The sequence below is a fragment of the Micropterus salmoides genome, unplaced genomic scaffold (assembly GCF_014851395.1).
Source record: "Micropterus salmoides isolate LMB-PRFRI ecotype aquatic unplaced genomic scaffold, ASM1485139v1 Ms_hic_scaffold_16, whole genome shotgun sequence".
In the NCBI taxonomy this organism is placed as follows: Eukaryota; Metazoa; Chordata; class Actinopteri; order Centrarchiformes; family Centrarchidae; genus Micropterus; species Micropterus salmoides.
Window position 1 is genome coordinate 2,756,346 of NW_024040707.1, and position 25,459 is coordinate 2,781,804.

At 41.8% G+C, this 25,459-nt stretch overlaps 1 protein-coding gene across 2 annotated transcripts; it reads left to right on the forward strand.

Moving 5' to 3' along the window:
• The first annotated feature begins 6,283 nt into the window (after positions 1 to 6,283).
• LOC119906142 (L-selectin-like) lies at positions 6,284 to 23,569 on the forward strand. 2 transcript variants are annotated; one of them, XM_038723681.1, is made up of 5 exons: positions 6,284 to 6,382; positions 7,313 to 7,362; positions 21,361 to 21,652; positions 21,858 to 21,952; positions 23,021 to 23,569. In XM_038723681.1, the coding sequence occupies exons 1-5, from the start codon at positions 6,340 to 6,342 to the stop codon at positions 23,111 to 23,113; spliced, it is 573 nt and encodes a 190-aa protein (XP_038579609.1). In that variant the 5' UTR covers positions 6,284 to 6,339; the 3' UTR covers positions 23,114 to 23,569. The 2 variants fall into 2 exon arrangements, with proteins under 2 accessions (XP_038579609.1, XP_038579608.1); XM_038723680.1 differs by lacking the exons at positions 21,361 to 21,652; positions 21,858 to 21,952; positions 23,021 to 23,569 and adding exons at positions 7,938 to 8,032; positions 9,602 to 10,362 and having other exon boundaries at positions 7,313 to 7,654.
• Positions 23,570 to 25,459: the final 1,890 nt, after the last annotated feature.

Consider the following 25,459-nt stretch of genomic DNA (forward strand, 5'->3'; position numbering starts at 1 on the left):
CGGGAACAGTTTGTTGCAGTCTCCGGATTATCCAAGCAACTGTAAACTTCGTCACCACAACTGAGGGCCTGTCTCTTCATTCATTCGATTGGACGATGGGGAGAAAAAAACGTCGGGTGCTTTTCTGCTCAGAGTTGAATTTTTTTTCCAACTCCGTGCTCTCAGAGCGCTCCTTCCAAAATGCAAAGCGCAGCAGGCGACCAAAACGCTCTTGTTTTGAACTGCTTTTTGTACCAACGGCTCTATTCTACGTAATACGCACCGGAACTGGTGTTCCATATATGGTCATGTGCTACCACACTAACAGCATGGCAACCAAGGGGTTAAGCCAGAGATCGGACTGTGAAGTTGACCAATGCCTGCATGGAAAGATCCATGTAGGCCCAAAAATGACGACAAAATCCTGTGACACCCCGTCGCACATGAGATGTAACCATATTGCTTAGATTATAAACTCTCGGCAATCAAAAAAAAGAGCAATCAGAGACGCTGCTTTGGTGAACGATCCGAGTCAGACAAACACACTGAGCTATGAGACTTTTTGTTGGCGCATTTATGCAGCTACCAGAATTACGGTGTTTCTGCTGTTGTTCTAGGTCATTATGCTGCGCGATCATGCGCGGTAGACGCTGGTGCCAACAGGAAGTGGCCCTGCGTTAGTATTTTATTGGTCCAAAACTGGCTTCACTGCTCTCCATTCAAATCAGCAGGGTGGCTTCGTCCAGTAATATACTGTCTATGACGGCAACGCTCAGTCTGCCTGTACTGCATAGCAACAACAACAGCCCGGTAACATGCTTCAGGTCTTGGCCAATCAGAAGACAGTGGGCTTTGAGAGGGGGGGGGGCTTAAAGAGACAGGAGCATCTACAGCTTGTTTCAGACAGAGGCTGAAATGAAGGCCTACATGAGTCAGTATCAGGAAATAAAATATTTTTTTACTTTGAGTCATGCAAAGCTGCCATACAGGAGTCACAGAACTACAATATAGGACTGGAAAAGCGGTTTAATAGGTCTCCTTTAAGATATATGTTATAAGTAATGTTTAGCCCAAAATCTAATCAGCCTGTCTCTACAGGGCTGTGTGCTGTCTCGTCACATGTTCAACGTCAGTACTATTTTGTTTATGAGCCGATGAACTGGACTGAAGCACAGAGCTACTGCAGAGAAAAATACACAGACCTGGCCACTATAGGCGACATGGAGGATGTGAAGACCATCAACAAAATGGCAAATCTGAGCAAAATGGTCACCTACAGCTATGTGAGTTCACTTTTCACTACTTTGTTTGTCGTTCATGTCAAAACCACATTGACATTAATTAGTATTTTTGACAATACACAGGGCATAACAGTTAATAACGATAATAAAATGTTAAAAGTGAGGTAAAAGTTTACTTGTAAAGGAGTCAATGACGTGACGGCTACATTTTCTGTCCAACTGGATTTTTTTCATTTAAAAACAAGGTTGAAAGCCTAAAAACATACCATGTAAATCATATAACCATATAACTCACTTTACTTATAACAAAACACTTGTTTTTTGTAATTTTTCTGATAATTGAATTGTCAAAATGTCATGTGCTGCGACCGTCCAGCAATGACTCATGTTAACAAAACTTCTTTGAAATTTCTTTAAATCTATAAAAAAATTGTGTTTTGCCCTATTTGGCATGATTTCCAAAGTGTTTTGTAGTCCTCTACAAAATCGCAAAGCATTTGTATTTATATTTCCATAAAAATACACAAGTAAAATTTGTCCGATGAAGTCCATTTTTATTTTATGAATTTTATGTTGAAATCCATTAGAAGACAGGAAGTTGAATAGTATACCAATTTGCCAAGGATCGATTGAAACAGCATGTAGGTTTGTAACTCTATCTCAAATCTGAAATAATTAAAAATTGTAACAGCTGGTTGCCCCTTTAGGATAGGATAAGAAAAACAATTAATATAAAGTTATTTCTACCAATATTTGGTTTGATTATAAATGTTATGGAGTCCTTTGTAGGAAGCCTGCTTTTTTTGTTTAGGTGGCCATTTCTGTGCCTATAAATTTTGACTAAATAAGAAAATATTATGTGGTGCGACCAAATATCATGTGATGCGACCATTGCAGAGTGTTTTCCATGATAGGCAATTTAGTTTTTGTCCTTTAACATTCAATTGATGACTTTTACAAATAAAGTACTTTTAGTATGATTTCGAATAGATCTTTCTGCAATTTGACACACTTTTTCTTATATATCAGAAACAACAGATTGTTTGTTAGTCTTTGTACAAAATATTGAGAAAAATGAAGAAAAAATTGTAATTTGTAATTTCACTATGGTAACTATGCAATATAAGTAATAATTAAATATTTATAACTGTTTTAGCAATTGCCAATGCCAAGTAAAGAAAAACTGCTCTCCATGGACAGTATGTTAATTCTGACCCTGCAGCAAGAGCGGAGTCACTAAAAGAAGCAAAACATGTTGTATCTTAAAGAAAATTTAAAATGAAGACTAAATGAAGCAACATGTTGCTCTTGTGTGTGTGTTTGTGTTTCTATTTCCTAGGAGGAAATGCATTTTTTTGTGAACATATTGGTGTAGCAGCCCGTCCTCACCAGAGAAACGGGTGTTTAGGTCGATTTATTAAGCTGCTTTACGACCCATGCTGTGTTGACTGTGTCAAACCCAGGACTTTCACACAGGAGAACCGTGTTCAATTCCCTTATGAAATTATGTAAATGTAGAGTTATTTTAAGTTTGAAGCTAACTTTAGCCCTAACAAAATGTAGCAAAGCAATTATTGAAATAGAAATAGTGGTGACTTGCGGTACCTCTCCGGGAACCATCACCTTATCGTGGTGGAGAGATTTGCGTGCCCCAGTGAACCTGGAGGCTTTGTTGTCTGGAGCCTAGTTTTCCTGGTACGGTCTCCCAAGGCAAAGTGGTTCCAGGTGAGGGGCCAGACTGAGAATAGTCCACAAAGACAAGGAAGAGGAGGAGAGACCCTGCCCGGAGGAATCCCGGGGCCCCCGTCTCGAGCCAGGCCCAGAGGGAGGGCTTGTCGGTAATCGCCTGGTAGCCGGGTTTGCCACAGAGCCCAGCCGGGCATAGCCCAAAGAAGCAACATGGCACCCATCTCTCCATCCTTTGGACCCACCATCCATCGGAAGATCCGCAGGGGTCGGGTGCGCTGCCACATGGTTGGCAGTGAAGGAAAGGGGCCTTGACGGACCAGACCTGGGCTGGCTCTGGGGACGTAGAACGTCACCTCTCTGTGGGGGAAGGAGCTGGAACTTGTGCGGGAGATGGAGCGCCACCAGTTAGATCTGGTGGGGCTGACCTCCACGCACAGTCTCGGTTCTGGAACCGTACTCCTTGATAGGGATGAACATTATTCTTCTCTGGAGTTGCTCAGGGTGTGAGGCTACTACTCACAAGTCCCCGGCTGAGCGCCGCTACATTGGAGTTTACTCCGGTGAACGACAGGGTCGCCACCCTATGCCTTCGGGTAGTAGGGGGGAAACTCTCACTGTTGTTTGTGCATATGCACCAAACAGCAGTTCAGAGTACTCTGCCTTCTTGGAGACCCTGAATCGAGTTCTGTATGGGGCTCCAGTAGGGGACTCCATAGTTCTGCTGGGAGACTTCAACGCGCATGTGGGCAATGATACCTGGAAAGGCGTGATCAACACCGTGGTGGACACCAGTGGTCAGGGAAGCCGTCCGACTGAAGAAGGAGGCCTTCCGGGATTTGTTGTCTCGGAGGACTCCGGAGGCAGTTGCAAGGTACCGACGGGCCCGAAGGACTGCAGCCTCTGCTGTGGCAGATGCAAAGCAGCGGGTGTGGGAGAAGTTCGGAGAAGACATGGAGAAGGACTTACGGTCGGCACCAAAGTGTTTCTGGAGAACTGTCCGCCATCTCAGGAGGGGGAAGCGGGGAACCGTCCAAGCTGTGTACAGTAAGGATGGGACCCTGTTGACCTCAACTGGGGAGGTAATTGGGCGGTGGAAGGAACACTTTAAAGAACTCCTAAATCCGACTGACACGTCGTCTCTAGTAGAGGCAGAGCTGGAGGCTGATGGGGGTTTCTCGTCAATTTCCCTGGAGGAAGTCACTGAGGTAGTCAAACAACTCCACAGTGGCAAAGCCCCAGGTATTGATGAGATCCGCCCAGAAATGTTAAAAGCTTAGGGTGTGGAGGGGCTGTCTTGGATGACATGTCTCTTTAACATTGCGTGGAGGTCGGGTACAGTGCTCAAGGAGTGGCAGACTGGGGTGGTGGTTCCCCTGTTCAAAAAGGGGGACCAGAGATTGTGTGCCAATTCCAGGGGTATCACACTTCTCAGCCTCCCAAGTAAAGTCTACTCCAGGGTGCTGGAACGGAGGGTTCAGCCAATAGTCGAACCTCAGATCGAAGAGGAACAATGAGGTTTTCGTCCCGGTCGTGGAACAACTGACCAGCTCTTTACTCTCAGAGTATGGAGTATGTCCATCCAGTCTACATGTGCTTTGTAGATCTGGAGAAGGCGTATGATATCGAGGCGTAGTTGTGGCGAAGGAGGGGCTGCGGTTCAGTGGGTTTGGGATCTTGTCACTGCTTTTTGCGGATGATGTGGTCCTGATGGCATCATCGGTCCGTGAACTTCAGCTCTCACTGGATCGGTTCGCAGCAGAGTGCAAAGCGGTTGGGATGAGGATTAGCACCTCTAAATCTGTGGCCATGGTTCTCAGCAGGAAACCCATGGAGTGCCAACTCCAGGTAGGGAATGAGTCCTTAGGCCAAGTGAAGGAGTTCAAGTACCTCAGGGTCTTGTTCACGAGTGAGGGGAGACTGGAGCAGGAGATTGGCTGGAGAATCGGAGCAGAGGGGGCGGTGTTGCACTCGCTTTACCGCACCATTGTGACGAAAAGAGAGCTGAGCCGTAAGGCAAAGCTCTCGGTCTACCGGTCAATTTTCGTTCCTACCCTCACCTATGGTCATGAAGGCTGGGTCATGACCGAAAGAATGAGATCGCGGGTACAAGCGGCCGAAATGGGTTTCCTCTGGCGGGTGGCTGGTGTCTCCCTTAGAGATAGGGTGAGAAGCTCGGCCATCCGCGAGGAGCTCAGAGTAGAGCCGCTGCTCCTTTGCGTTGAAAGGAGCCAGTTGAGGTGGTTTGGGCATCTGGTTAGGATGCCTCCTGGACGCCTCCCTAGGGAGGTGTTCCAGGCACGTCCAGCTGGGAGGAGGCCTCGGGGAAGACCCAAGACTAGGTGGAGATATATCTCCACACTGGCCTGGGAATGCCTCGGGATCCCCCAGTCAGAGCTGGTTAATGTGGCTTGGCAAAGAGAAGTTTGGGGTCCCCTGCTAGAGCTGCTGCCCCCGCGACCCGACCCCGGATATGCGGATGAAGATGGATGGATGGATGGTGCCTTGAACATCCTCTCTTAAATGTGGCTGCTGATTGGGTAACCTCTGACACACCCAATAAATGAGAAAAAACATACTTGCAGTTAACACCACATGTTAATGAAATTAGATTAAATCTTTTGTCAAGTTATATGACATGAATGTGTACTGCACTAAAATAAATGTTTGTAATGTGATTTTCATCCAAAAAATGTTTGTGTTCAAAATTTATTTTTGGTATAGAATTTTTTGTTTATTGATCTCTTTAAATATATATTTTTAATGATATCTTCATGTCATTTGGAGCGATCAATAATAACAAGAACTGTATTAAATCAAAAATAAAATATCTCATTCCTGTGACTGAAATATGAATTACTGATAAAGTATGTTTAAGTGAATGGTAATTTTTAAACATTCTTATCAGTTTTATGCGATTTACAGAGAAATTAATCAATTAACTACATCTAAGAAGGGGACTGACATTATAGAACAAAAATATGAGATCATTATTTACAAAAACCCAAAAGAAAAGCAAATACATTGTGTGAGAGAGTCACTCACAATGACAGTATGTATGTACTGTATGTGCATGCGAAGTATTAAATTTTTTGCCTTTTGGCTGCAGACGCTGAAAAAAGTAACAAAGCGCTTTGATGCTCTGGGAATGAGACTGGGCTCATATGTTACACTTTAAGACAGTAGTTACTTAAAAACAAAATAGCTAAGTTGTTTCAAGGCCAGCAAATGCTTTTATTTGTTATACTGTTGCTCTCAGGTGGCCTGGATAGGACTGTTTGATGACGTCAACAGCTGGAGGTGGTCACTGGCAGATAAAATGTTCTACAAAGATGGGGAGGCCAAATTCAGGAACTGGGAGTTATCCGAACCCGATAACAAACAAAGTATAGAACATTGTGCCATTTTTCAACATGGAACCTGGTTCGATAACATGTGTGAAGACTCCGCTCGAGCAGTCTGCTTTGATGTCAGAGGTAAGAATTCTTACTACAGATCATGCACTGATATCACAACAACAACACAAATCCGACAAAAACAACATACTCTTTGTTCCTAGTGAAATTTAAATGCTATGGTGTTAACATTTCCACTGCATGTTTTTTTTCTACATACGTAAGTGTAAGTAAGGGGTCAACTAGGGTGACCAGTTGAAAATACCCACCACAGCCTGTTCATACTGCCGCACCACCAGACTGCAGAGCAGCTTTTTTACAACCTGTTGTAATGTGACAAATCTACCTTGTACCTTATATGTGAAATTTGGGACAGAGGTTGGGAGTGAGTGCGTCTTTCCGTAAATTGCATTCAGCATCAATGACCAGTAAAATCTAAATCTAAACTCAATGATAAAATTAATTATTTTTGCTCATAAAGTCCCCTGCCTGTCATTAATGAAAAAAACACAATGACTGTGAGTATGTGAGTGTGTGTGTGTGTATGTATCTGTTACATACAATTTATTTTACTGTATTTTCTGTTGCGTGCCCGTCACATCTGTACAACGTGCACGTCAGATAGCGCTCCCTCCTGCACCAACACTTCCCCTGTCTTTGCGATTGTAACTTCGGCTGATTTCATCCACACTAGAGAACAAAAAGGGGAAAAGAGCATACGTGTTACTTTGTGGCTATAACTACTTTGTTGACACAATGTGCAGGTATCCGGTCGCTCTAGGGTCAACATGCAAAATACTCAACATATATCAAACTGACAATGTCTTTGTTGCATTTACAAGTGCATTTTTTTATTAACGTGGTTCTTAACTGTATATCTAAATGTAACATTTCACTAATACTTCCTCAGATTAGATTGCTGTATTGGCTTGGTAAATTGGGAACATTATTTGATACTGTAGTTTATAGCAGTTCTACTCTACACAGCGCTTCACTGTGATCTATTTTCAGGGCCGAATGTGACATTTGTCCTCACCAACAACTCCATGATATGGCCTGAGGCCCAGAGCTACTGCAGAGAACACTACACTGACCTGGCCAGTGTGAGAAACATGACAGAGAACCAGAGACTAAATCTGCTGGTACCTGCAGGACAACCAGCCTGGATCGGCCTTTTCAGGGACTCCTGGAAGTGGTCAGATGGACGTAACTCCTCATTTAGCTACTGGAGCCGGGCATCAGGGGATCCAAATGGCGGCAAAGAAACCTGCACGGTAGCGGACTTTCTGTACTCTGGATATTGGGAGGACTGGACCTGTGACTGGAGGAAACCATTCATTTGCTACACTTCTGGTGAGTGGTAACCCAGGATTCAAATAGTGTTTATATTTGGGTTTACTTTGGCATTAAATTGCCTAAATTAGAATGTAACAAAAACAATACAAAACACATTTTGATGTTCATCATTTTTGTTGAAATTGTTTGAAAAGTGAGCTTGCTGGGATTCTGAAAATCTGTATTACTATTATACTATTGTAGGACATAACTACCACATTCGCCCTGTCAATGTTTAAACTGATGAAATTCTGAGGAAAGCCAATATTATATAAACAGAACAGAATAATTATTTTTCCAGTTACGACAAAGCAAGTGATAAAACTGCGTCTGCTGAGAAAGGACTCCTCTCTGGATCTGAACGACCCTGCTGTGATGGAAGGAATGTTGTTGCAGGTAAATCTTGTTGGACCTTTCAGATTTAATGTAAAAATAGAACAACCAAATGAGTGAAAGCAAATTAAAAAAGGATAAGATCGCATAAGATCAGACTTAATACATCCGTGCTCTAGCAGTACAAAGATTAGGCAAATGACAGAGCTATCAAATCAAAGTCAGCTACTTCTGCTGGCCATACGAATAAAGTGAGAAGACATTTTGTAAATAGCAAAAAAGTCTTTAAGGAGGAAGGATGGATCAAACCAAAGACTTTCACACAGGAGAACGGTGTTCAGGTTCCTTGTGAAACCAAGTAAATTGATTGAATTGATTTATTTACAGTTTTAAGCTAAGTTAGATAGCGTAACTGACTCCCTTGACTTCAGTCATGACTTACGTAACTTTATTTACTACATTTTTTGTGCGTTAAATGTGGTGTAGGATAAGTCACTTCCAAATTGTAATACATTATAGAATACTAGTTACTGTCATTTCACTGTAATTACTGTTTCTGAACTGTTATGCTTTACACTACTTTTGAGTTACTTTCACTGCTATTTGATGGGTGCAATATTCAGATAGGAAGACGAGCTGCGATCTGGTCTTTTTCATAAAAATTATTCATTCTGATTAATAGCAGGGAGGTTGTGGATGGCAGAAATAGGACGAACTGTCTCCCCATTAAGAAAGACGCTGTGTGCATTCACACATGGTACAGCAGCATATTATTTAAATCTCCCGAAACTCTGACGGGATTCGGGCTAAATGTGTTGTAACATGCGTTCCTGAGATTGTAATGGGTATAATATTACAAAAATGTTATTAGTTGTATAGTTAGTTGTATTACTGCGGGACAGCAAAATACATTACTGTAATTGTGTTACTTTAGTAACATGTTACTTCCACCACTGGTTAAACATCACAGGACTTACGTAACATCTGGTAAACCTGTTGGACTGGTACCGAAAATGCTCATATGTTGTTTTGCGACACTTGAAAATCTACCTATATTGTCGTTTAGGTATGAGGATGTGTTGCAGATAAGTATGTGCAGAAGGAAAGAGTCTAGCAGTGCCACTCCACAGGCCTCACTCAGGTGGAACTGTGACTAGTTAAGAGAAACTACAAAACACCAAATGCACCAGAAAAATGCACTAATGTGATCTTTGTGGCACAGTAGCCTAGTGGTCAGCAAAAAAGTCCCGGGTTTGAATCCAGGTCGCCCTGGCCGGTCTCTGTGGAGTTTGCATGTTCTCCCCGTCTTTCCTCCAGGTGCTCTGCTTTCCATTACCAAAAACATGTTGTGTTGGTTCTTCAGTCTGGGCCATATGACCAGACACTGCATTCAATCTGGAGTTGGGCGCTGTACAGAGACTGCTCCCATCAGAAATGGGTTAAATGCAGAGGATGAACGCCACGTGTATGTGATAAATAAAAAAGTACATTTTAAGTACCGCTAGCAATCAGAGAAAAACAGAACATTTACACAACAGCTCCTACAACAGAGCATCCAGATGAGGAACAGTAAATATCAATGCATAATGTTATTCCATAAGCATTATTAAGTGATGAGGTTTTGCATCTCAGCTCCAACAGAAGCTGAAGGACCAGGAGATGAATGAAGACGTCAAACTGAGCTGGAAGAAGCAGTCAGATGGAAAGGTCTTCCACGAGGACCAGAAGGAGACAAAAGAGACAAAAGAGACGGAAGCCCGTACAAAAATGGACAAGCTGTAATGTTGAACTGCTGTGTCTGTTTTTATGAGGGAAAATGTATTTCTTTCCTCAAAACCTTTTTTCAAACAAAAATGCTATAGATTTGCAAGTTGCAGCGTCACAAATGTGAGGATTTGATGCTTTTCTTTGTCCTGTGGTGACCAAAGAAAAGCATCACACAGACTGTTGGTCGATTTAAACAACACATTTGATCTCCTTCGGCTGCTTTTCTGACATTTGATAGATAAGATACCTTAGGATTAGATAATAAAATATTACTTAAGACACACAAACCTATATTTTGGTTCTTTTTGCCTTGAGGCTGACATTACAAAGAAATTTCTGCAATCAAATGTTTAAACCAAAATGGCAAATGCTCAATTTCTTAACTTGTCAAGAGAATGGCTTTGTTTATTTTTACTGTAATACAAAAAAGTGTGGTTTTACATTACTCATTTATACTGAATACTTTACTTTATAATAACCTCTGGTGTATTCTGGATCAGATCAGAATCAGAAATACTTTATTGATCTCTTAACTGTTGCTCACATTACACATCAAAGTATAAAGGACTATGAAGAATTATGGAAAGTTGGTAGATGGAATATAAAAATAAATATAAAAATATAAACGGGTGTGGAAAATGTAAATTTGTTTTCACAGTACAGAAGTGTACTGATAAATGGTTTTAATGAGTACAGATGGTGTTGAGTTGGAATATATCAAAAATCCTTAAAATTGCAGCATTTGAGATCAGAGATCAGTTTCTGAAATATTGCACTACAATATTGACTAAGAGTCCGAGTGTTTGACACGCTGAGGGAGGAAAGTTTGATGGCCACAGGCAGGTTTTAAAGAAACTGCTCACCACAGACAGAGTCTAGCTCTACCCCCGTCTGCTACCCTCAACCTGCTGCCCCAGCATGCAGCAGCAAACAGGACTGACCTGGCCACCACAGACTCATACAGCATCCTCAGCATTGTCCGGTCGGGTAGTAGGATGTGTTTGAGGGCAGTTGAGATGAGGAGGGAATGAACTAGAGCCACTGTGTCAAATCTGTTCAAGAACAGATCGTGTTTGTCGGCTTTGTCCAGACTGCCTTCAATTTCTCCTCTTAGCCCCACTGATCTTGACTTTCAGCTCATCCTGCATTGCCCTCACCTCTTCCCTGTTAACGTCACTGAAAGCTCTCGCCTTTGCATTCACGATGTCCTTTGTTGCCCGCGGTTTGTTTTATATTTGAATAACAATGGCCGTTCTTTGCTGGGAGAGTGCAGTCCACACAGAGGTTTATGTAATCTGTGACGCACTCAGTTAAGTCCATTAACGTCCTCTCCATGCAGCTCACAGGATGCATCGCCGTTAGTCACCTCAAAACAAACACCGATCATACTGCAATTCCTTAGTGTCAGGTTGCCTTAATAAGTCGCTTAAGACTCTCCAGTTGGCCAGGAAAAGAGATCATATTTGTCCTGTTTTAGCACCATCCTATCACCCAACCTGAGTCCAGGTTCTACTCAAGGTTCTGATCATTAAAAGGGAGATTTTCCTTGCCACTGTGGCGAGGAACTGCCTAATATGCAAACAATTGTCTCAACTGATGAATTTGAATGAAGAAAAATAAGACTGAGGTATTAGAAGCTATTTAAATGCCAATTAAGTCAGAATTCCAGCTTTAAAATAATCAAGAGTAAACAAAGATGGACATTCTACTCATCATGGCTGCATTGTATTATTATTTTATGCTTGTTTCTACACAATTTACAAACCAGCAATATGAATCCTAATGTAAAAAAATGCTTTTAAAATCCTACTTACGGTAAAGATTCACAATTTATCAATAATCAGGTGCGCACATGAACATTATTAACAGTTGCTGTAATCGTATATAATATTTTTAATAATATATTCTAAAGTTTTTCTGGAGCTAAAATGAGACTTAAGCAGTTTGATTTTATTAAATAAAGTGAATATATTTCAGAGTTACACTGTTTTTAGTACAAAATCCGTCCTTTGTTACTGTCCCTCAAATGCAGCTCAGCAAGGAAACACTGTCTAGAGAAAGATGCTGCACTGTAAAGAGATGTTCACTTGATGTGATTAACTCAGCTAAAGCCTTATTTTGGCTTCAGATAAACTTACTGGAATATGTTTTTGCACAGAACGAGCACTCTGGATTTGGAAGCATGTTAGGAAGAGAAACCATTTAATGTCCAGCATGAACGGGAGGAATGAGATAATAATAATAATAATCAGATCTGATATCAAAATATACAGTATGCTCGATATTTCTCAAACCACTAATCTAAAATCTAACATTGTTTTGTATGTGAATCAGATGTTTTAAATGTAATCTGAAAAGCAATTTAATGTCTTGCAGTTAAAAGCTAGTAGAAGTATAAACAAACAAATTATTTCAACTTGCCATAAATACTGTATTTTCCCCATAGGGGGATACATTTTATGGCAAGTTGAAATAATTTGTATAAAAATAATATGTATCCCACTATAACTTTTGCTAGGAAAAGAGAAACTTCACCATATTCATTACATGAGTGAAGAATACACAAAATGAAATACTTGACAGTAGGCCATCATCTGGGCGTTATGGAGGGGGAAACATATTTTGGCAGACTGCATGTCCAGCCTGGACACAAACCTCGTTAGTAAAACAATACTAAAACGATAGATTAAACAATCCACGTGGTATATTTTTCATTCACTTTGAAGAAGTTGAAGGTCCGCCTTCACCGCTGAATGCACGCGCGGGAAACACTTTCTGTCGGGGAGAACTACCTTGGCACGACACCTGTCATCATTAAGTCCGCTGCTGTTCCAATTGCAGAATGACAGGCCGCGAGGAGCTCCCGTTCCTTGAAATTTGCACTCCTTAGCCGAACTTACCAAGTCCGACCTTCCAAGTACAGAACTTGGTGAAATCAGCCATAAAAAAATCCGTAAAAATTGCATTATTTGACAGAGAGCAAGGGCGTCGCCAGGATGCCCCGGATGTTTTGCCTGTAGCCCCGAATGTAACTCAACAACAGCAACAAAAATATTTTCCATGTTAATATGCAGCGGATAACTCAGCCTGCCTGCGAGTAAGCACTTGTCTGCAACTTCTGAATTGTCTCTAGCAAAATTGTAATCAATAGCCTACATTTAAACATAAATGTTGTCGGTTAGCGTCTAGTCAGTGTATTAACAAACGCTTGACAGTCGGCGCAAAGTAGTGAGACAATATCGCGACTCCTGACCGCGACACAGACACCTGACGCTCTGTGTCCTGCTGTCTCTGTCCCCCTCGCTGTGAGACTGTTTCACTGTGATATTTCTGTCTGATCACAAGTGTTGACCAGTTTCGGTTTTCTTTCTCTGGTGAAGAGCAGTGCGCTCCTCTCATCGAGTAGGCTACAAGTCAAATTATTTATTAACAGTTTTTTAAAAATGGGCGAACGATCGGCCAGAAAGCATAAGCCTATATTTACCTGGCACCTATATTTTGTCCTTCCCTTCATAAAACTAAAGACATTTCCACCATAAATTGGTGCACAAATTCTATCCATCGTCAAGCGCTTATCCTGCGTACGGGGTCGCGGGGGGGCTGGAGCCAATCCCAGCTGGCATCAGGCGAAAGGCGGAGTACAACCTGGACAGGTCGCCAGTCCATCGCAGGGCCACACAGAGATGAACAAACACTCACACCTAAGGACAATTTAGGGTCACCAATTAACCAAGCCGCATGTCTTTGGATGGTGGGAGGACGCCGGAGCACCCGGAGAGAACCCACGCTACCTCCGCCTTTGTGCAAGGAGTAGCAGGAGGAGCACTGCCAGAGCCCTGCAAAATGACCTCCAGCAGGCCACAAATGTGCATGTGTCTGCTCATACGGTCAGAAACAGACTCCATGAGGGTGGTACGAGGGCCCGACGTCCACAGGTGGGGGTTGTGCTTACAGCCCAACACCGTGCAGGACGTTTGGCATTTGCCAGAGAACACCAAGATTGGCAAATTCGCCACTGGCGCCCTGCGCTCTTCACAGATGAAAGCAGGTTCACACTGAGCACATGTGACAGACGTGACAGAGTCTGGAGACGCCGTGGAGAACGTTCTGCTGCCTGCAACATCCTCCAGCGTGACCGGTTTGGCGGTGGGTCAGTAATGATGTGGGGTGGCGTTTCTTTGGGGGGCCGCATAGCCCTCCATGTGCTACTATTCCTCCTAATGCGAGACAATGCTAGACCTCATGTGGCTAGAGTGTGTCAGCAGTTCCTGCCAGAGGAAGGCATTGATGCTGTGGACCGGCCCGCCCGTTCCCCAGACCTGAATCCAACTGAGCACATCTGGGACATCATGTCTCGCTCCATCCACCAACGCCACGTTGCACCACAGACTGTCCAGGAGTTGGCGGATGCTTTAGTCCAGGTCTGGGAGGAGATCCCTCAGGAGACCATCCGCCACCTCATCAGGAGCCCAGGCGTTGTAGGGAGGTCATACAGGCAAGTGGAGGCCACACACACTACTGAGCCTCATTCTGACTTGTTTTAAGGACATTACATCAAAGTTGGATCGGCCTGTAGTGTTTTCCACTTTGATTTTGAGTGACTCCAAATCCAGACCTCCATGGGTTGATAAATTGGATTTCCATTGATAATTTTTGTGATTTTGTTGTCAGCACATTCAACTATGTAAAGAAAGGAGTATTTAATGAGATTATTTCATTCATTCAGATCTAGGATGTGTTATTTTAGTGTTCCCTTTATTTTTTTGAGCAGTGTACAATCCTGAGTCAAATCCCTCGTATATGCACACGTACCTGGAAAATAAAGCTGATTCTAATGGTCAAGCACCATCTTATCACCCAACCTGAGTCTGTCTGGTGGTAATTGTAGGTAATCTTTAATATACCAAAGAGTATGGTCTGGAAATGAAAAGTCCCATAAGATAGCTTCTGTTATGAACTATATGGGCCTATTGTTTGCCTAATATGCAAACAATTGTTTTGTCTGAGGAATTTGCATGAAGTCAAATAATTCTGAGATATTGGAAGCTCTTTCAACACAGATTGAATCAGAAGTCGCACTTAAAAATAATCAAGAGCAAACAAAGATGGACATCGTTTATCTACTCATCATGGCTGCATCAGGCAAGTATTTTATTTGTTTTTTATATTCTCCTATCACACTATATTGTTACATCATTGTGGCTACACAATTTGTCAACCATCACTGTCAAAATACTCATGTACTAATACTAATAATGTGCCTTCAGTGTAAGTGATGGGGACAAAATCTACAATTGTGTGTAAAAAAAAAAAAAAAAAATATATATATATATATATATATATATATATATATATATATTCCGACGTTTATCTGGAGCTAATGAGACTTTAGAAGTTTGAGTTTGTTAAATAAAGTGGATAAATTTACTGTGATTTTAGAACGAAATATGCTCATTGAGTTACTATCTCTCCAACACTTTCTAGAGAAAATCAGAAAGGCAATGCTGCACTGAAACGAGATGTTCACTTGATGTGATTAACTCTGCTAAAGCCTTATAGTGGCACAGAACGAGCACTGTGGATTTGGAGGCATGTTAGGAAGCGAAACCTTTTAATGTCCAGTATGAACAGGAGGAATGAAGTTCTGATGTATGCTAATATCATATATGTTTTTAATCTTAATCTGAAAAACAATTAAATGTTTTGCAGTAAAAAAGTACAATATGTCAGTGTGAAATGTGAGTAGAAATGTAGCACAAACAGAAATACTAAAAATTTATTAAATTAACTTCATTACATCCCCACTCTGATTGTGCTACAAAGACAATGACACACATGAACACACTGAAATGTAAAGTTACAGAGTTGAGATAAATTATGTAAGTGATTTTGAGCCCAGATCTAATCGTTCTGTCTCTACAGGGCTGTGTGCTGTCTCGTCACATGTTCAACGTCAGTACTATTTTGTTTATGAGCCGATGAACTGGACTGAAGCACAGAGCTACTGCAGAGAAAAATACACAGACCTGGCCACTATAGGCGACATGGAGGATGTGAAGACCATCAACAAAATGGCAAATCTGAGCAAAATGGTCACCTACAGCTATGTGAGTTCACTGTTCACTACCGCTTTGTTAGTTGTTCATATCAAAACCACTTTGACAGCAAGTAGAAGATCGGCAGACTTTTCTTTGACAAAGCAGATAATTGTTTCCTTTAAAAGTTATTTGTGTAACATTTAGGAAGATCTATCAAAAGAAATGCAATATAATATCCATTACTATGCTTTCAGTGGTATATAAAGACCTTACGTAATGCAGCGTTATGTTTTTATTACCTTCTAGAATGAACCATTTCCATATACACACACTCCTCTTATATGGAAATTGGCATGTTGCGCCGCCATGTTTTTACAGTAGCCCAAACAGACAAACAGCACGTTTCGTCACCACGTTGAATGTGTGCGAAGAACAAGAAGAAGAACAAGTAACGTTTAGTAGCCGTAGTCGTGGTCGACTTGTTTATTAGAGGTAGGAAAAGAAGAGAAATGTAGTCAAATGGAGGAGCACACATGTTATTTAGCACGAGCCGGCCACCGTAGCTTCTCCTGCGCGCTTGGAAAGGGAGGGCTGAGCTGTGACTGGTGGTGCATTCAAGTGGTGTCAGAATAATGAGAATCTTTTTTTCCTCAAACTTTATTGCAAAAAGAGAAATAAAGTTTACATGGGACATAAAGAAGTACACAGAACTCTGATTCGTGCAAAATCACGTGTTGCATATACATATTTTGCAAACATGTTATTTGTAATATGTTATAACGGTTAGTTTGCTGTCTGATGTAGAGTGAACTAGATGTTGTTTATATGCTCTGATAATGTTGATCCAACACATCTTTGTAGCAGCGTCCATGTTGATTCCACATTCCGACTTAAGAGCACATGAACACACGCTGAAGTTGGAAGAACGACTTCACAACTCCAGAAATGGGACCATCTGAGGAGTGTGTGAACGCACCGTGAGTCTCTGGCTGCAATTCGCAACCCTTACCACTAGAGGCCACTTTTCATGAAACCAGGCTGCCTATTGACTAGAAAGAAGTTACGTTAAACTCTGATAGTCCTGCTGGGTAACAAACTGGGGCAGTTTATGTGCAAGTTAGTCTTGAACGGGCCTCACAACAAACATGTGTTTTCACACTGTAACGTTGCCACGCTAGTAACAAAATAATGTTTCAATTGCACTTACTCTATGCTCAGACGTCTGCTTCGCCCTGCAGGTTGTCTTAAGTACTCCCCTGTCTATATGTGGCCCAAAGCTTTGTAATGCACAGCGACTACACTTACGTGTGCATTGGTGCACATTTACCGCGGCTGCACCACCAAATGTTTTGTATCAGATCTGAGGTTATTCTGTTATGCTGTTGCTTTCAGCGCGCCTGGATAGGGCTGTATGATGACATCAACAGCTGGAGGTGGTCACTGGCAGATAAAATGTTCTACAACGACGGGGAGGCAGAGTTCAGGAACTGGGGGTTAAACCAACCTGAAAACTACGGAGGTAGACAACGTTGTGTCATGTTCCAAAATGGAGTCTGGCTCGCTAAACTTTGTGAAAACTCTGTTCCAGCTGTGTGCTCTGATGTCAGAGGTGAGAACTCTTACTACAGACCAAGCATTTATATCACAACAATACTAACACTGCTGAAACAGCATGCTCCTCTTTCCCAGCCTACTGAACTAAATATTATGGTGTAACAACCATTCACTGCATATTTACTAAATACCTACACCCACACATATAAAGCTGGCCTTGACTCTATAGCATCTGAAAAAATCTGTAAAGTCAAATCAACTCTCAGCACGCCTTGGCGAAATAACTATACCAGAGAAATGAGGAAATGCAGACAAGCTGAACATAAATGGCATGTCATAGCACTGAAAACTGCTCTCATAAACAACCTTTTACTACAGCTTTAATTCTTCTCGACTTGAGCTCAGCATTTGACACTGTCGATCATTCTATTCTATTGAATCACCATGAAAAGTGGGTTAGCATCAGGGACACTGCTTTAGACTGGATTCAATTCTATTTATCAAACAGAACATTCTCCATTGAAATGCCTCTAACCTGTGGTGTTCCCCAAGGCTCCATCCTTGGCCCCTTGTTTTTCCCTATATACAGGTGCTGGTCATATAATTAGAATATCATCAAAAAGTTGATTTATTTCAGTAATTCCATTCAAAAAGTGAAACTTGTATATTATATTCATTCATTACACACCTACTGATATATTTCAAATGTTTATTTCATTTAATTGTGATGATTAAAACTGACAACTAATGATAATCCCAAATTCAGTATCTCCAAAAATTAGAATATTACTTAAGACCAATACAAAAAAAGGATTTTTAGAAATGTTGGCCAACTGAAAAGTATGAGCATGTACAGCACTCAATACTTAGTTGGGGCTCCTTTTGCCTGAATTACTGCAGCAATGCGGCATGGCATGGAGTCCATCAGTCTGTGGCACTGCTCAGGTGTTATGAGAGCCCAGGTTGCTCTGATAGTGGCCTTCAGCTCTTCTGCATTGTTGGGTCTGGCGTATCGTATCTTCCTCTTCACAATACCCCATAGATTTTCTATAGGGTTAAGGTCAGGCGAGTTTGCTGGCCAATTAAGAACAGGGATACCATGGTCCTTAAACCAGGTACTGGTAGCTTTGGCACTGTGTGCAGGTGCCAAGTCCTGGAAAATGAAATCTGCATCTCCATAAAGTTGGTCAGCAGCAGGAAGTGCTCCAAAACTTCCTGGTAGACGGCTGCGTTGACCTTGGACCTCAGAAAACACAGTGGACCAACACCAGCAGATGACATGGCACCCCAAACCATCACTGACTGTGGAAACTTTACACTGGACTTCAAGCAACGTGGATTCTGTGCCTCTCCTCTCTTCCTCCAGACTCTGGGACCTTGATTTCCAAAGGAAATGCAAAATTTACTTTCATCAGAGATCATAACTTTAGACCACTCAGCAGCAGTCCAGTCCTTTTTGTCTTCTGACGCTGTGTCTTGTGTAATGCGACAGCTGAAACCCATGTCTTGCATACGTCTGTGCGTGGTGGTTCTTGCAGCACTGACTCCAGCTGCAGTCCACTCTTTGTGAATCTCCCCCACATATTTGAATAGGTTTTGTTTCACAATCCTCTCCAGGGTGCGGTTATCCCTATTGCTTGTACACTTTTTTCTACCACATCTTTTCCTTCCCTTCGCCTCTCTATTAATGTGCTTGGACACAGAGCTCTGTGAACAGCCAGCCTCTTTAGCAATGACCTTTTGTGTCTTGCCCTCCTTGTGCAAGGTGTCAATGGTCGTCTTTTGGACAGCTGTCAAGTCGGCAGTCTTCCCCATGATTGTGTAGCCTACAGAACTAGACTGAGAGACCATTTAAAGGCCTTTGCAGGTGTTTTGAGTTAATTAGCTGATTAGAGTGTGGCACCAGGTGTCTTCAATATTGAACCTTTTCACAATATTCTAATTTTCTGAGATACTGATTTTGGGGTTTTCATTAGTTGTCAGTTATAATCATCAAAATTAAAAGGAATGAACACTTGAAATATATCAGTCTGTGTGGAATCAATATATACATTATCCAAGTTTCACTTTTTGAATGGAATTACTGAAATAAATCAACTTTTTGATGATATTCTAATTACATGACCAGCACCTGTATATGTTGCCACTATCGTGCAAAAACACAAAATCCTGAACTGTTATGCCGACGACAAACACATTTAATGTTACATAAAAAACAATGGTTGAAGGTATAAAGTGCTGCATGTCACCAATCCTTCTCCAGCTACACAATGTCGTCGTCGTCATCAAACGTATGTCACTATTTTAGAGACACATCTTGAATGCCTGTCTACAAATATCAAACCTGGAGGCAGAAACCTGGGTGTAATATTTGACTCTGACCTTTTGTTTGAAAACAGGTTATAAATGTTGTTCCAACATTATTTTATCAATTGAGAAACATCTCAAAAAGCAGGTCTTTTCTTTCTCTGCTCTCTAAGTCCCGGCTTTTGTAGTTTGGGGCCCCCTCAGCTCTGGAACTCCCTGCCCGAGAACCTGAGACTTGCTGGATCAGTGACTTCTTTCAAATCAATTCTCAAAACGTATCTTTTAAAAAAAGTTATTTTATTAATTCTAGTGCACAGCTGAATTACCAACTTACGTGTTGTGTGAATCATTTAAATTACCTGATTTTATTTACTTCTGTCCTGAAATGTTTTAAATCATTTTTCAACCATGCCGAGGACTTTGCAGCTTTGTTGTGCTGTATAAATAAAGTTTATTATATTGATTAAAGAAGGGAGCTGAGTTACGTTTAAGTGTGAGTAAGGAGGTCATCTTACAAAATACTCAACAGTTATCTAGCTGACAATGTCTTTGACTTTTTGGTTTTACAAGTGCATTTGCCCAGGACTGTGGCTGTTTACTGCAATGATCAAAAATCTATTGATCATTTCCCTCATAATGCTTAAGGCTACGTTCAGACTGCATGCCAAAGTGACCCAAATCCGATTTATTTGCCCAAATGTGACTCAGATCTGATCTTTTTATAACAGTTTGAACAGGCTTTAAATGGAATCTGATCTTTTCTAGTTCGGATTTGGGCCACTTTTATATGTGGTCCAAATCCGATACAGATCGAGTGTCCAGACTCGATGCGGCTTTGACGTCACTCTAGAGTAGTTTGTTGTCCCAGTTCTGCTGAAGACGGAGCTGCGGTGAACAAAAAAGCTCCACAAAAGCCATAATTAAACATGTGGCTATCCTTCTTCGCTACCTCGCTATAATCTGCACACAAATTCACTTTCTTCCACTTGAAATCCACCGGACCGGAGTTATGTGAATGCTGTTTGTCCGAGCGATCTGATGCCTGAAACCTGCATTCTATTGAACGGCCAGCAGGGGGCGACACTTCTGGTTGTGAAAAGAAGTCCAGTTCCATTAGAAATAATGGCAAAATGTTTCTACTTCTCAGCCGATTTATTCCCTCAGTAAACACTTTCCTGATGAGTTTATGGTCTCAGTCGCTAGTTTCAAGTCTTCTTCAACACAGCATGATGTTCATTTAGTAAATTATGGTTGGAATCCGTAATGAAAAGAACAGAAAGTTGTGAACATTTGATAATTCGGGAGAAATGTAACCCGTGAGAGGACAATGAAAAACTTGAGTCTCCAGCGAGCTAACCAGAGCTATGTTGCTCCTTGTTTATGTGTGACATCGTGTTGTTCTTCTGTGCATGCGGGTCACTTTCAGGCCACGGACAGTTCACCCTGGAGTCTGATATGGGCCACATTTAAACAATAATGTGAACTGTCAAACAAAAACAATGTGATCTGGGGAAAAAATCTGAATTGAGCATTAAGTCCTGGAGTCTGAACGTAGCCTCAGATTGGATTTCTGTCCATCACATTGGCTCGATTCTTATTGTACATCATCCATAAGTTCGTTGTAAGTTGTCGCCAGTTCATTTCCACACAACACTTCACTGTGGTCTATTTTCAGGGCAGAATGTGACATTTGTCCTCACCGAAACCTCCCTGACTTGGACCAAGGCCCAGAGCTACTGCAGAGAACACTACACTGACCTGGCCAGTGTGAGAAACATGACAGAGAACCAGAGACTAAATCAGCTGGTACCTGCAGGACAACCAGCCTGGATCGGCCTTTTCAGAGACTCCTGGAAGTGGTCTGATGGACGTAACTCCTCATTTAGCTACTGGAGACAGGACAACGGGGAACCTAATGGCTTCAATGAGATTTGTGTGGCAGCTTCCTTTAGCTATTCTGGAGCCTGGGAGGACTGGACCTGTGACTGGAGGAAAGCATTAATTTGCTACAGTCTTGGTGAGTGGTAACCCAGGATTCAAATAGTGTCTTTATTTATATCTGGGTTAACTTAATCATTAACTGTCCCAAATGGGACAATAAAAAACACATGTTAATGCTCATCAGTTTCAGTTTCACCACATTTCCCCTGTCAATGTTTGAACTGAACAAATTATGGGGAAAGCCAATATTATATAAACAGAAGAGATCCCCCCCCCCACAGTCACGACAAAGCAAGTGATAAAACTGCGTCTGCTGAGAAAGGACTCCTCTCTGGATCTGAACGACCCTGCTGTGACGGAAGGAATGTTGATGCAGGTAAATCATGTTGGACCTTTCAGATTTAATGTAAAAACAGAACAACCAAATGACAGCAAATTAAAATAAGATAAGACTTTATACATCTGCGTTGCAGCAGTTCAAGTATAGTCAATGAATAAAGTTAATCAATGTCTATAGTGCCACTCTGTAGGCGTGATAGCGTTGTGACTAGTTAACACTCAGCAACACTCGGCAGAAACTGCCACACAAATACAATCTAGCTATCTGAGAAAAGCCAGAACATTTTCACAACAGAAGAAATCAGGCGGAAGAAGGTCAAGCAGGCGGATTGCACCTACCGCCTCCAGATGAGCTTCATGTACACAGATCAGCCATAACATTATGACCACCTGCCTCATATGGTGTAGGTCACCTATTTTGTTGCCGAAACAGCCGTGATCCTGTCGAGGCTGGGACTCCACTAGACCTCTGAAGGTGTGCTGTGGTATCTGGCACAAGGACATCAGCAGCAGATCCTGTAAGTGTTGTAAGTTACGAGGTGGAGCCTCCATAGATCGGACTTGTTTGTCCAGCACATCCCACAGATGCTCCATTGGGTTGAGATCTGGGGAATCTGGAGGCCAAGTCAACACCTTGAACTCGTTGTTGTGTTCCTCAAACCATTTTTACTGTGTGGCAGGGAGCATTATCCTGCTGGAAGAGGCCATCAGGGAACACAGTTTCCATTAAAGGGTGTACGTGCTCTGCAACAATGCTTAGGTGGGTGGTTCATGTTAAAATAGCATCCACATGAACGGCAGGACCCAAGGTTTCCCAGCAGAACATTGCCCAGAGCCGTCGTCTAGCCATCACAGTTTGGCCCTTGAAAAAGTCACTCACATCCTCACGCTGCCCATATTTCCTTCCTCTAAAACATCAACTTTGAGGAGACAATGTTCACCTGCAGCCTGATGTGGGGCCCTAACCCTGACCCACTGCCAGGTGCCATGGTGATGAGATAACCTGGAATTCACCTGTGTTATGGCTGATCGGTGTAAATAACAAGGCACAATGTCAATAAGCATTTAGCAAACCAGGTTCGTAATGTAATGTTTTGTATCTCAGCTCCAACAGAAGCTGAAGGACCAGGGGGTGAATGAAGACGTCAAACTGAGCTGGAAGAAGCAGTCAGATGGAAAGGTCTTCCACGAGGACTAGAAGGAGACAAAGGAGAGGGGAACCAGTACAAGAAAAGGACGAGCTTTAACGTTTAATTGAGGGAAATATATTTCTTTCCTCATAGACCTCCTGTAATGGATCAGAATAAATCTGCAACAACTAGTTGATTAGACACAAATGTTTTGAAAATCAATGAATCCTTTTAGTGATTTTTCCAAGCAGAAATGCCAAACATTCAGTGGCTCCAGCTAACTGGCTAAATTAGCAGTTGCTGAGCTGCTGGGTCAGTTCTGATATATTGTTCGGTGCTTCCCTTGTTCCAGATCCCATCTCCAGTGTGTTCCTGTGCTTTCAACCTTTAAATAACATATTATAGATTTTGCTCTTTGCCTGCTCCCATCTCGATTAGTTAGCCCAGGTTTTGGAAAGCGTACCAGCTTCACAGCACTGTACACCTGTATACCTTGTGCTTATTATTAAAACCATCAAACTGAACCTGCTCTGCCTCACACTTCTGCTTCTGGGTCTACTCCCTTGTGTTTTCCTGTTTCTACGCTGCACTGACAGAAACTATTTTACTGCGCAATATTTTTACTACTAAATAAACAGTGGTGGACAATAAGTACATTTACTTTAGTACAAATTAGAGGTACTTATACTTTCTACTTCTGCTCCACCACATCTCAGAGGGTGATATTTAATACTCTTTACTTCACTACATTTATCTGACAGCTTTAGTAGTTACTTTAAAACAAAACACATGAGTATAAGAGTTTATAAAATGTGCCCGGGTGACAGAAAATGTGTTGGCTACTATTTTAATCATTAATCATTTTTCATGCAAAAACATTTCATGTTTTCAGCTTCACAAATGTATTATTTTAATAATTTAAATGTAGTGTTGTAATAATATTGAGGGTTGGACAAAACAAGCATTTTAAAAGTATGACTTTGGGCTCTGGGCAATAATGACGCCATTTCTTGGTCATTTCAGAATTTTTTTACAATAAGTTGATTAATGGAGAAAATAATCAGCATAATGAAATAATTCAGAATAAAAATGATTATTAGTTGGAGTCCGATACAAAATGAGCTTCAACAATTACAAACAGTAAAATCCTGCTTTTACATTAATGCATGAGTAATAGTGTATTTATATAATATGTACTAGTATAACAGTCACATGGAACATTTGTCTGCATTTAGTACTTTTATTTTTAATACTTTCAGTACATTTTCCTTATCAGAATCAGCTTTGTGTATGTGTACACACATGAGGAATTTGACTCTGATCATACATGGCTCATCATGTGCTTACTTATATATATATTCTTATATTGATATATATATCAATAAGACATTTTCACTTAGGGCTGTACTCCCTTTTGTTGCCAGCGGTTTAGACATTAATGGCTGTGTGATGTGTTATTTTGAGGGGACAGCAAATGTACACTGTTATACAAGCTGAACACTCACTACTGTCACATGAAAGATATAAGATTCTACACTGACCTAAAGGATTATTAGGAACACCATACTAATACTGTGTTTGACCCCCTTTCGCCTTCAGAACTGCCTTAATTCTACGTGGCATTGATTCAACAAGGTGCTGAAAGCATTCTTTAGAAATGTTGGCCCATATTGATGGATAGCATCTTGCAGTTGATGGAGATTTGTGGGATGCACATCCAGGGCACGAAGCTCCCGTTCCACCACATCCCAAAGATGCTCTATTGGGTTGAGATCTGGTGACTGTGGGGGCCATTTTAGTACAGTGAACTCATTGTCATGTTTGAAATGATTGGAGCTTTGTGACACGGTGCATTATCCTGCTGGAAGTAGCCATCAGAGGATGGGTACATGGTGGCCATAAAGGGATGGACATGGTCAGAAACAATGCTCAGGTAGGCCGTGGCATTTAAACGAGGCCCAATTGGCACTAAGGGGCCTAAAGTGTGCCAAGAAAACATCCCCCACACCATTACACCACCACCAGCAGCCTGCACAGTGGTAACAAGGCATGATGGATCCATGTTCTCATTCTGTTTACACCAAATTCTGACTCTACCATCTGAATGTCTCAACAGAAATCGAGACTCATCAGACCAGGCAACATTTTTCCAGTCTTCAACTGTCCAATTTTGGTGAGCTCTTGCAAATTGAAGCCTCTTTTTCCTATTTGTAGTGGAGATGAGTGGCACCCGGTGGGGTCTTCTGCTGTTGTAGCCCATCCGCCTCAAGGTTGTGCGTGTTGTGGCTTCACAAATGCTTTGCCGCATACCTCGGTTGTAACGAGTGGTTATTTCAGTCAAAGTTGCTCTTCTATCAGCTTGAATCAGTCGGCCCATTCTCCTCTGACCTCTAGCATCAACGAGGCATTTTCGC

What these genes read in the sequence shown, in the direction of transcription:
- LOC119906142 (XM_038723680.1), top strand. Translation starts at nt 6,340, where the DNA reads ATGTGTGAAGACTCCGCTCGAGCAGTCTGCTTTGATGTCAGAG. An exon ending in ATTCATTTGCTACACTTCTG is followed by an intron (nt 7,655 to 7,937) that starts GTGAGTGGTAAC and finishes TTATTTTTCCAG; the next exon opens with TTACGACAAAGCAAGTGATA. An exon ending in TGGAAGGAATGTTGTTGCAG is followed by an intron (nt 8,033 to 9,601) that starts GTAAATCTTGTT and finishes TTTGCATCTCAG; the next exon opens with CTCCAACAGAAGCTGAAGGA.